Below are 13,225 nucleotides of genomic sequence, written 5' to 3' on the forward strand. Positions count from 1 at the left end.
CCGTTCATCGTCGTACAGAGCTTGGCTTAGGTCCAAGATGTTCGTCATTGGGGGCGTCATCCAACACCAATACTCTTTGGGGGGTGAAACCAGTCAGATTATTTAGTGGTCGCTACCGCCACACAATTATCCGACCGCACCAAATTGATCTATTATCGACTTGCCGTCACCCTGAAGAGCATAATCGTAATCCTGATTTGCAGGTAAAGACGACAAACATGTCATTCCAAAGCTGGGTGAGCTGAAATCGGCCATATTTATTGTAACAGATTTGCTGAAAATCATTGCCTTGATTGCCATGTTGAATAAGTGCAAGGGGGTTTGAGAGTTGGACCACAATTTTTATGCTGGTTGTTTATATATTTCCAAGTTCAGTTCTTTGTCAAATAGGTGTGAGGTATAGGGTGCGTGGGGTTTGGGGTGTGGGGTTAAGGGGATTTCGGGAGTGAAGTTTATATGGTGTTGGGTTTGGGGTGTACGATGTGGAGTATGGAGTTTGGGGTTTTGGGAAGTTAAGTGTGGCGTGTGTGGTTGGTGTGGTGGATGTGGTTGTGGTGGATGTAGAGTGTGGGGTGTGGGGTGTGGGGTGTGAGGTTGTGGGTGTGGGCTGCTTTTAGAGTTGCGTTCCGTGGGCACGTCATAAACTGATAATCATGGGTTCGATGCCTTTATCACTCCAGTCTTGTTTCCAGGTCTGTCACATACCGAAACACGAGTCTCATTAACCTATTCATATAATGACCTACTTTTCAGCCGATCCGAATTTTCTCGAGTAACAGTATAAACGTCATAACAAACTCTGGTTAAACTGATTTCCAGTTCCTTGTTTCGTAAGAACAAATGACTTAGTTTTAACTATTTAATAACTATATCTATCTATACTTTATGTCGAAATCCAGGCAGCATATCTTAAATATGGAATCACAGACTGCCCCTGTTTGAAGAGGTCGTAAAATGATTCACAGTGTATCTGGCTCACTGGTTAGGCCTGTTATGTGTTTTGGCGCGCTTATTCAGCTTAGCCTCTCCATGGCACAATGAGTTTGATGTAATATCAGTTCCGTACCAGACCGCCAAACGTTTCTAGAGGCAGAGCCTCGTTTTAGAATATCCACGATTTCCAGGTTTCCGTTTGTCAGAGCCCGTTGTACGACAGGGCACGCTGTACGACGTGTTTGCTAGGATTAGAAGGAGCGTAATGTTGCAATGTACTAGTGCTTAGACTTCTCAAATCATACTGATTAATTTTTATGCATCCAGATAAATGACATAGTCTAGACTTGCATGAGATTTCTTGAATATTTGTTTCTGGGTCTGTAGGGCAGACTAAAGCTCGCACAGCGTCATGAATTAAAAACAAGTCTAACGGTAGAAAATAAAGTTTATTATGCAAATTGTAGAGATTTATGGCACATTCAGACACGTAATCAAGTCATTCAAACAAATACAGCAAACATGTAAAAGAATTCTAGTAACATGCATTACACAACAACACTGACCTACAGCGACCGAAGTCTCTGAACACATGAACACACCGGTGTCACCCCACATTAACTAACGTCTCAAACATAAACATACTTCAACAATTCTTTGTACACTTGTCTTCAAATGTAATACACAATGGATTCCAGGGAATCTCTTCATTTTCAGACCTGAGCCTTAATCTAGACTTGCTTATTGGAGATTTGCTTGTGGATTTCCGGACGTTTGTTTCAGTGCCTGGTTGTGACACTACTGAACTCTGTATGGCTGGGAATTTTCTGTCTGATTACATGTAATATACAACCATCTAACCACCCAGCAAGTGATGCAGCACAAAATACCAGGTGATATTACTTTTTCACTAAGGACAGATTCTTATTCATGAATAAAAATGACTGTGGCGGGATGATTGTTCTTGAGCTTAATAACAGAACATGAACTGTGCCTATTAAACAGAGATTCTGACAACACGTAAATACAGAATTTGTTGCGAACGTATCGAATATTTTCTTCTGCATCTTAAGCGACGAACAGGAATTGTTTACTTATCTTTCGACAACGTCATATGAAATAGTTGAGGGCCGTGGGCGTGGTAAATGCACGCACTGCATATTTGAATCACCTAAGGGCAAATTGGTGACATTCCCTGTCCACTCTTCTTGGCAAGTCATTCTGTATGATCTGTATCCCACTGAAACCCAATCTAGTACACCAATGTGAACTGCTATCCCAAATAACACCTTGTCTACGTGACAGTATATTAGTATACGATCTAAGGGACAATAATAATAACTCTTTATCCCTGAATCGCGAGGAAAACATAACATTTACAAATGAATGTTTAGAACTAATTCATGATAATGTATGATGAATACTTGGGGAGTAATCTTAGCTTGGGGTTGTACTGGTATGACAAATCACAGGTGTTTGAGTCTAACCTCTGATATAAAGTCAGACCAGATGTTGTTTTCCAGAATCCAGGGGAATCAGATTATAACACGGTTCTGTGGTAACACCATATCTCGTCACGGGTTTACATGGAAGCTCGTCATGGTCCTTCCACCGGTAAAACAGTAGTCCCCCTCAATACTATCCCTCGACGTGACTTGTGTGGGAGGCGGTAGGGTATTTGATGACACTTGAGGTATAGTAAACACACAAAACTCATGAGCAATAGTAGAAACACTCTTTCACATCGTTGTCAAGTCTGTCTTCATTTGAAGGAACACAACAGTAGATCACCTCACCACATTGCCATAACTACACTGCCAATGAACACCTTCTAAACCTGGAACAATTCCCATATTTAGATACAGTTTGTGGACGGTACTTTGATTAGGTTTACTCTCCAAAAAGATGCTTAATCCACTGCAATCGTAATCCGTGGAGCTAAATGCGACCCGAGTTCCTGCAGACATCACAAAGGATGAAGAAACCAGAGGCAACGTCAAGGCCTTGCACTCAGTGTCCGTCCATCTGTCTCAATGTGAAGCTGGAAATGGAAGACACAAATAGACACACAGACATGTTTGTTGTTTAATGTCATACGCGGGAATATCCCAACAAATGAGTCGCGAATAGCTGCAATAGTACTGATGCGGCTTATATCAACATATAAGTAGTTCTTTAGAACCAGTTTTAACATTGTGGAGTCTTGCAGATGATTGCTTAGCCTGTATGAAAAAGTTAAATGTTTCTCGTGCACATTTTTCTTCAAAAGCGACGAAAGCAGTAAGACTTTTTAAAAACATTTTGATAGAAAAATATGACGATGGAAGAACACATTTTTATTGTGTTTTTTTCGCTCAGAAATACAGCTTGGGAAGTTTAGCACGTGTTAATGAGCTGTAGATTCAATCACACTTGTTTTTACAGACACTAATTCTGGATGACACCAAGTGAAAATTGTTTTTATTTACAAAAATGGGAATAAAGAATTTTTGCGCGCACAAATAGAAGTGACGTGCCTATACCAGAAAAACATTTAGCTTTTTTATTTAGCCTTAGAACATCAGTGAGTGAGGGACTGAGTAAATATGGTTGTACGCCGCTTTTAGCAATATATGTAAGCAACATCACGGAGGGAGACACCAGACATGGGCTTCACATATTGCACCTGGGTGTGAGAAGCGAGCGCTTTAACCACTAAACTATCCCAGCTGAACTTCAAAGGAAATTGAGGCAACCCAATGGATATCATTCAAAATGTACTTAGAGAAATATACATTATCTGTCCCAGTGAATGTAATGTCTTCTGGCAACAGACTTACATCATTTTAATCCTGAGGGGCGGTTATCCCGTAGTTGGAGTGGGTTGTTAAATAGATTACTCTTTGAAATTTGAGTCAAAATGAAGAAACTTCAGGAAATAGGTTAATGAGAACATGAGCCAAGGAATGCGTCATTCGTATTCTTTTCAATACAGAAGCACAATGACACCATGCAACACCATAAGCAGTTGACCAATGAGCATTTAGAATTTCCAAATGTGCACATGTTAATTGCGTTATTGCACACATAAATGTGAAGGGTTACTCGAGGGGTGCATAAACATCACCCGACAGCATTCTGTCAAGAGGAGTATTGGGAAAACAAGATCACTTACGCCAAACGTTTTGTTCTCAAATGCTGTTTCCCGCGCCTCCCTTTGTCTGTTGCGTCTCCACAAACAACACGTGATCATCACAATGACGACAGCACACACGACAACCACGGCGGATACCACTAAAGGCACGAGCAAGTTCTCTGACTTAACTGGAACAGAATAAACAACAAAACTAATTATTAACATCAAGTGAACATAGAGGACAAAAATAATTGGTAGTTACAGAATGAGGATATAAAAAGGTCATTGACCTGTAATTTAATACTTTGGTCAAACCAAGACTAATGGTTTGTGAACTCGTGAAGAATGCATTCTGGGAGTACAGCTCCGCAAAGGGAGGGATCTCTATCTAGGTTTGTCATGTGTTTGATCATGAGTAACGTTTGTTTGTTGTTTAAGGCTGCACTCAGCAATATTCCAGCTATATGACGACAGTCTGTCAGTGATCGAGTCTGGACCAGTGATCGAAGCATGAACATCGGTCTATGATGATATGTGTCAACCAAGTCAACGAATCTGAGACCCGGATCCCGTTAGTCGCCTTTTACGACAAGCACGGGTCACTGTAGACATATCCGTACAGGATCTTGACTGATAATTGAGTAAAGTAAAGCAGTGACCATAGGTGGTAACAATCTATATTTGTAACAATATACAGCGCAAATAACAGACTACCTGCTGCCATAGTGACGAAGTGTATAGAGGCGGTTTCAGCAAGGGTGTTGTTGCTGAAGAAGAGAATGATCTGCGCCATGTAGGCAGTAGACTGTGACAACTCCGAAATAGTGACGGAGGTCGTTGATGGGCTGAGACGCACCTCCTGCACCCCTGGCCCCAAACCTGGGTTGGCCAGTGCAGCTGCGCCGCTGCGCATATACCGGACCTCCATGGCAACTACGTTCTTCAAAATGGCGTCCGCCAACTTCACCCATCTGATGACGACAGTATTGACACCAACACCGACTTCTTGCAACTGGAGGTTAATTGTCACAGTGATGCCTGTGTGAAATGTTACAATATCATTACAAACATGTAATATATTTTACTGAAGTAAGGCTTCCTTACATACACACGATAAACAAGAAATGATTATAAAGCCACCTCACATTTCCTTGCAATGAAGTTATGGTTCCAATGCACAAATAACTCGTAGCATAACGTCGTAACTCGACAGTTTACCAAAGACTTACGAATGTCTTTGGGCTGCGAACGCCTTTTGGATCGGAACTAGACTAATATATGATTCTTGAGCACCAATGCGTTTAACATCAACTGTGAAACCATATTATAAATATATGAAAATATGAACATACAACAATATATGTCGAAGTATGAGTGTGTAGTATAGACTATAGACAATACTTTATAACCTTAAAAGGAATTCGTTTTGTTTTGTACGTACTCTTAAACGGCTTTGTTTCAAATCTGATCGGAGTTAGTCGAACACGATTGTTGTCCACAATATTGGTCAAGATGACAAGTCTAGCCCTGTAACTCCGGGCCGCCTGTAACCTGGTCAGTTCGTGGCTCGTGACGCTTGGGTCCAAAGGGTCAGTCTGGTTCCAGAGTATCATATCCTCTAACTTCTCCTCCCTGTATTCTATCTGCAGCCCAGTCACATACGGCGTCCTGGGCGTCCTGAGGCTCTTCCACGCCAGCACTGCCGAGTTGGACGACGCCGAGACGTTGAGAGGGACATCAAGAGTGGTAGGAGGTGTTGACGCTGTTACGCCTTCCACTGAAAAAAGAGCAGAGCAGGGCCCTTGTTCAAGATACTTACGTAGTCCTAGGAATTCTTAACTTTGATCTCAATCAATGTGTTAAGAATGTACTTAAGAAGTTCGTAGAGCTATGAACGTTTTGAGAATCGCTGGCCAGATACTTTTAGGTTCTGCTACACCAAGTCAGTAATGCACCCTGCAGGATCAAAATAGATCATTCAGTGCAAACAGTGGGCGGTGGAGTAGACTAGTGGTTAAAGCATTCACTTGTCATACCGAGGACCCTGGTCGAATCCTCACATGGGTACAATGGGTGAAGCCCATTTCTGGTGTCCGCCGCCGCAATATGACTGGTAAATTGCTAAAAGCTGCGTAAAACCTTCTTTCAAGTGGGTGTCATTTGGTGCTGAACGTGGAATGGTTCCTTTACACCGATAACATGAATAAGGAACTGGTTAATCGGTTTTTTTATAATGCTGCGAGACTATAAAGGCACCAGCTGTTGATACTAAGCGGTTTTATTTATAATGTAATATTATTGTAGTTTCGGGGAACATGTTTGTGGGTCAAGTCACTATGGCGAGTGGAATATGGGAGGTAACTCTGCAAGAAATGTCGAGTTCACCCTTGGGGTGTAAAGAGAGGGGGGTTTTCAAAGTGAAGACAGAGATCACACTATAAAAGAACATCATTAAACATGATCCCATAATGCAAATGGGTTACTACACACGCGTTTCATATTTACTAACTACAGCAATACACGCTCAAGTGTTATTCCCCATACATTGAAAAAAAAATATTTGGCGGAATAGCAACGCATATGAATTATTTCTCACAGTAATATAAAAAAAAATCACTTTCCGACAACGACCCGTTGATAACCTACCACAGATGTCGTCTTCAAAGATGAAGCCGAGGCCGCAGTTGCCGGTAGGTGTCGTCACCGTCACGGCGCCCCCTGTGGTGAAGACCGTCTCGGCAACTCTCAGAGTGGAGTCGGTGGAATTGAAGACGCCAACGAGAGACGCCGTCAGCCGTAACAACGCCTGTCTGGTGTTCTCCACAGAACTTGAACTGTACATCGTGGCCAGGTCAGTAACAGACTCGTTGCATTGATCAGACACTATCACCGCTTTAAATATGGGCCTCAGGTACACCAGTCAACTGTTTGTTATAATTACTAAGAGATTCAATTTAGAAATTATTTGACTGATTATAAATAATCTTAATTTGTTCATTGGTTTCCCCCTACATTACGCTGATATACGGCGTTGTAAGGTGTTTTAAATCAAACTCGCTTCACATATAACTCTGTTGATACTTACCTTGTATTTAATGAGATGAGGATGTCGACCCTGATGTTGTCCACATCCCGGCGTCGTCTGTCCATAGTGTTTGAGGCTGGACAGGTCAGGCTGACCTCCACATCCTCGCATTCAGACTTCGGGGTTTCTTCCCCAGAATCACAGACCGGTTGAGAGTGGATGAGTTTCAGCACCGCTTGTTTGAACAGTGACTGGAAGTTAGCCGGTTTACCATCACAGTGACCACGGTAGTCAACAGTAATGGTTACAGACATTGTCTCAACGACCTCAGTTCCTGAAACATTAGGACTTAGATTCTAGTACTGTTAAATTCACATTGCAAAACGCAGAGAGGTGATAGTATCATCAGTATCGTCAAAGGTATCATTGTGGATGAGTGATTGACTATGTCTTGCGCTGCTTTCACCAATTTTCCAGCAACATTACGGCGATCAACACCAGCCCACCGCCCCCTAATGGGTGAATAATTATCAGTGTGAAATCAGTGTGTGTGTGGTTTATATGGCCAGAAGAGTCAGTCAATATTAATTTCTTAACACTAAATATCGGTGGTGTATATTTCAAGGTTCGAATGCGTAATGAGCATCGACACTAAAAATCGGTTTCCCTCCCTAACCCAACAAACACTGACAGGGCAGCAAGCGTAGGATTACATCCATCACCAATTCAAACCCATATGGTCTGATACCAGCTGGCACACTAACCACTGGGCTACCTAATCACCGAATTGGTTAGTGCAAGTAGGAATACTTACTGGGTGAGCACATCCACACTTGACAACAATGGTTGGCCAGGCGCTCAAGTTTACATCCGGGTCGGGGAGTACTTCCGGTCTCTTCACAAAGTGGCGTGCACGTTACGTTCCCGTCCTCACAAAGACACTTACGTTCACAGTTCTCTCGGATCTGCTCGCCATTGCTCAGAATCAGGTTCTTGTAATGACATCCGCCATCTGTTCAAGATGAAAATGTCCCAGCATTTCAGTTCCTAAGCCTGTATTTTTATATTAGTACTTTTCGTAAGGTGTTCTTATGAACGAATTGTAATAACATAGAACACATCTGACATCACAATTTCCACGATTGTTTGAATTATGGTCACGTAAAATACAATTTTATTCACCGCGCCACCAACACCAAGTTACATACAGAATTTGAGTGTTCTGGGCAATTGCCAGAAGTGTTACCAGATGGCGCCATCCAACCCCAATCTTTTTCCCCCCAACCCCGGGTATCCTGAATACTAAACTTTATGCACTTTGTTTTAGCCTTTAGATACGAGTTGCATCATGTACACTGCTTGTACAAGTAAATTACGCTGGGAATTTCCTGTCCACCGCATCATGATCTTATTGCTAAATCAACTATTGTATATTTGCCTAATTTTGTAAGAAGAAAAGCGATTAGGCCAAAACTGAAATATCGTGATCTGCGACCCAGATAGATAGACATGGCACGGCGGCATCCGGTATGCCAATCACTATAAATCGGCGTCTGGTATGCCATATAGTTGTGGCACCCTCTCACATCTCAAAGATATACGGATGTGTTGGATATGAGGCTTAACAATCTAATGCATCTTCGAATCGCACACACAAACGCATCTGTAAGTTTTTAGATGTGAGTTGTCTACCTTCCGGGTAGCACCGCCAGGTGGGGCAGCAGTCGTCACGTGACCGAGTCAGCACGGGTTTGGGACAGGACTTGGACGGTACCATGAGAACCTCCTCACTCTGACACGTTGTGGGACATGACGAAGATGTATCTGTCGTCCATTGTAGAGAAGAAAAACGTTAGCCTGCTTGGAAGTGGTACTTCCTCACTCACGGCCTTTACCAAATATTACGACAATATTACTGCTATTTACTGACAACAAAAATTGCCAAAGTTAAAGACCTAAAGCTTTAACCACTCGGCTACCCAAAAGCACCGTGGTATATTGAAAATAGCACGAGCAACATGTTTTTTTTTCACAAATTACACAATCATGTAAAGGTATAAATACATTTGTTTTTGTTTCCTTCTGTTTCTAAAGTTTTTTGGTGTTTGTTTTGTATGTTTTGTTTGTTTTTCAAACAGTTACCTTCTGCTAGCGTTCGCACAACCAAAGCGCCTGCATACTGGGGCGGTTGTGACGTCACTCCTACGCTGTCGTCATGGAGACCAGAATTAATGACTAGGACTTTTAGGTAGTAAGTGGTGTTTGCCTCCATCCCCGATACCGTCACGTACACCCGCTGTCCAACGCGAATGGCTCCCGTCGTCTGCAACAGGTGTGTTGGGGACGCCACAGGTTCATCCTCGCTGTGCACGCGCCGGGGGTCAAAGGTTCTCTTCTGCCACGTGCTGGTGTCGTTGCTCGTGGCCTTGTTGCTGCTGGAATATTGGAGCTGGTATCTGGTTCGTGTGTATCCCTCCCCTTCAACTTCATCGGCCCCCTCAATGGCTTCGTCTTCCATAAAACTCAAGGTCACCGAATGAGGACTGTATGATGTGCCAAACAGATTCTTTATCACACTGACGAGGTCTACAACATGACCAGATGAGTCAACTGATTAATGTTTTTGTTGAAATATAAGCGTTAGCTGAGAAAACAACGGATTGACTTAAGATCTCGAAAGTCCACAACACAACAGACTATATAGGCTACTATTCCAGACTTAGTCCAATGGTAAAGGTGTTCGCTCGTCACACAAAAGGGCCTGGTTCGAATCACCTGTTTGGTACAAGAGTGACGCCCTCGTGTTATGTTCCCCTGCAAGAAGCTGGACAAGGGCTAAAAGAATCCTCGACTGTCGACCATACTGCAGTTTACAGGAAGCCTCCTTATACAGGTATTCATGCATCTTGAAGTTTTCGGTTTCATAGATATGTCAGATCAGACCGACCGTCAGGACGACCGTGATTAACCAAAACATACAATAAATTAATTAACATAATATTACACAGTTGATTAGTTGTTAAAGTTAAAAAGTACTTAACGCACGAGAACAACAGTACTTCCGTAGACGTGTGTTCGTGTTGGTGACAGAATGATTCACTCAGCAAAACGTTCTCAAGATAATACCGTGATTCCATGCGTGTTCTGTGTGATATCACCGACCCGCGAAGATCCGGGTTAGAATTGGTCCTCAATATGTCATGCTTGGCGTACAAGGCGACTAACGGGATCGGATGGTCAGACTCACTGACTTGGTTGACACATGTCATCGTATCCCAGTTGGGTAGATCGATGTTGCTGTTTATCACTAGATTGTTTGGTCCAGACTCGGTTACTTACAGACCGACACCATATAGCTGTAATATTGCTGGGTGCAGTGTAAAACAACAAACTAACCAACCAATGTGATATCACCCAGTCTAAGTAATTGTATCCTCAGTACTTTCCGTTACACTACACTACTGAGTCTGACAATACCTCATGGGAGGTAGCGTCAGGTAACCTTTGAGACTGACCAATCAGAACACAGCTTACCAAATCGCGAAAGTTGACATTCGCACATACCTTTCGAATTGTTTTATCTCGAAAAGGTTCGTACCCGAACGATTCTGAATGCTATTTAGCGTACGATCGCTTCCGAGTAAACAGTCGCTGAAAATGGTGTTTTGGGCAATATTCGAGGATGTCATCTTGTGGAAATATTAGCTCATGGTAACCATGTCAACAGAAGCCCCAAAGCGTATATACTGCAGGTCAAATGATTGTGTTATATGCGGATTTTTGTTTGTGGAGAGATCTGTGTCAGTGACCTGAATATTTTGAAATTCCCTCCGATCCCTAAATAATAGCCGTTGTCTGATTGGTTAAATCTATTTAACCGTCTCGCGTTTGACTGGACCGTCATTGGTCGCTCAAAGGTTACCTGACGCGACCTTCTGCTAGGTTTTGTTAGACTCAGTGGTGGAGTGTAACGATATACACTGAGACTAAGTTTACTTAGACTGGATAGCACCTTACCTTGATCCGGGTTCTCACACCAGAGCGTGTCGCAACAGCCATCTTTCCGGATGTGTGGGTGAGGACAGAAGATATTTGGGGGTGGAACAACCACGGTACGGCACTGCTTGGGGGTGCAGAGGACGGTGCTGTTGTCGGTGCACACACACAACTCACACTTGGCGTTGGTGAGGTAGCTGCCTTGAGTATACGCCTCTCGTTCGTAGTAACACTCACCCTCTGACACAGAGAATATACCCATAGCGGAACTGCCTAATAATACTATTACAATTTATCTATCATAGTATATAAAACACTAATTAAAGGCATACACCATTTATTGTAAAGCTTGAATCTTTACATCTTAAAAAGTCTGTAGTATGAGTTTCTCAATGGTGATCCTTGATGGGTCACACACGAACAGCGAATTCTCCAAATCATTGAGAAAAGCGTGCAATTTGAAGTTAAATTACTGAATATGTATTTAAAACATATAACGTCAGTATCAGTAATTTTTAGAATGTTAAACACGTATTCCTATTAGAAGATATATTATTGTCCCGCGTCCAGCAAAGATCTTAACGGAAGTTACTTTTTGTTACGGTACCTGGCGCCTGGCATTGAGGAGATGAAATTAAAACCGGTCTCCTCGGCCACCAGTGTAATGTGCATGAGAAGGGAGTCCATGTTAAACTGTGGCTTAGAATGAAAACTGTGGACCCGTACTAGCAGCCGACCAAGAATGGTTTCGATCACGAGCTTGCAATCATCGCTCACGCATCACCTCGAAATTAACGCAATAATGCCGCAAAGTGTAGACATTCTTTAACCAGGAACTGCTTTTCATCAACGACTGATTTCTCTCTACAGTGCTCATGTTATCTTCAAGTGCTTCATGTCCCTGACCTTTAAACTTTTACTTATCCTACCTGGGGGTAAGCACTCAATGACGTCACAGCAGCTGCCTGGGAGTTTGGTAAGATGAGGTCTGGGGCAGTTCTCCGGCCTAGTGGGTTCCTCGCACAGGTCGTGGCAGGCAACGTGACCCTCCTCACAGTTGCAGGTTTGGCATGTGCTCTCTCTCCTCCACATCGCGCCGTTGCTGTAGACCTCGCCGCCATCCTCACAGGTGTAGTTACCTGAACATTACAAGAAAAGAGGGTGTGGTGGCATAGCTATGAGATGATAACTGAGAGAATTCAGTGCATAAAACCCTGCCATTGATAATTCGAGGCTACCTCACATATGTTGTTATAACTGTTATTCGATGAAACTGTCATAAAATCACAATGCCAAAAAGCAGAGTTTTACGTGCGTGCGTGTGTGTGTGTGTGTGTGTGTGTGTGTGTGTGTATTGGCGCGGATATGTGTGTCTTAGCGTGTGTGTGTTTGATTCGTCCCGATGGATACACAAAAATGTTCATTGTACTAAAGTCTTGACATGAAATATGAAGTTTGTGTCACTGAAGTAGTGGTAGATTTTAGAATTCTAGTGGACTTTACAGGACCCTCGCCTACGCACAGACACACACAGACACACAGACACACACACACACAGACACACACACACACACACACACACACACACACACACATATTTAGGATTCCCTTCACTTGCAGGTCAAGGTGATTGAGTGTGGTTTCAGACCACTTTTACAATATTCCAACAATATCAGGGCGGGGAACAACAGAACTGGCTTCACACATTGCCCCCATGTGGGGAATCGAACCCGGGTCTTTTCAAGTGACAAGTGAAAGCATTAACCACTAGACTACCACACCACCCCTGTTGGTCAAAGGGAATACTCTTATACACAATGGTAAGACATAGTACACCCGTGTATGGACTCGAACCCAGACCTACATGCCACGTACCGCATCTCCACTCAGGACAGCACTGTCCTTCGACTTGAACTTCCTGGGGTTCGGGACACGACGTCACATCCGGTCTCTCACAAGACTCAGGGAAGTCACACAAGACTGTACCGTTATCGCACGTACATTCTAAACACCCGGCCTCGAATGTTTCTCCATGTTGGTAGGTACTGCCAGTGTCGTTATGGACACAGTCCACTGAAGGCAATAGAGTGGATATTTAGCTTCTGAATTACTGAGCACAGGCGAATCATATTACCAAAGAGTGATTTACAACATTT

At 43.0% G+C, this 13,225-nt stretch overlaps 1 protein-coding gene across 1 annotated transcript in view; it reads right to left on the reverse strand.

Annotated features, from left to right (window-relative positions):
- Positions 1-1,369: 1,369 nt before the first annotated feature.
- Positions 1,370-13,225, reverse strand: part of LOC137295002 (uncharacterized) — a 29,242-nt gene continuing 17,386 nt past the window's right edge. The window contains exons 5-16 of the mRNA XM_067826245.1: positions 12,945-13,142; positions 11,999-12,208; positions 11,091-11,309; positions 9,216-9,659; positions 8,766-8,897; positions 7,888-8,085; positions 7,134-7,407; positions 6,695-6,882; positions 5,490-5,825; positions 4,763-5,086; positions 4,088-4,236; positions 1,370-2,974 (exon numbers count right to left, since the gene is read on the reverse strand). Of these exons, the coding sequence (XP_067682346.1) occupies positions 2,930-2,974; positions 4,088-4,236; positions 4,763-5,086; positions 5,490-5,825; positions 6,695-6,882; positions 7,134-7,407; positions 7,888-8,085; positions 8,766-8,897; positions 9,216-9,659; positions 11,091-11,309; positions 11,999-12,208; positions 12,945-13,142 (2,717 nt within the window). The 3' untranslated portion in view covers positions 1,370-2,929. The remainder of the gene's footprint in view (positions 2,975-4,087; positions 4,237-4,762; positions 5,087-5,489; positions 5,826-6,694; positions 6,883-7,133; positions 7,408-7,887; positions 8,086-8,765; positions 8,898-9,215; positions 9,660-11,090; positions 11,310-11,998; positions 12,209-12,944; positions 13,143-13,225) is intronic.

Source organism: Haliotis asinina, chromosome 8 (assembly GCF_037392515.1).
Source record: "Haliotis asinina isolate JCU_RB_2024 chromosome 8, JCU_Hal_asi_v2, whole genome shotgun sequence".
NCBI classification, from domain to species: domain Eukaryota; kingdom Metazoa; phylum Mollusca; class Gastropoda; order Lepetellida; family Haliotidae; genus Haliotis; species Haliotis asinina.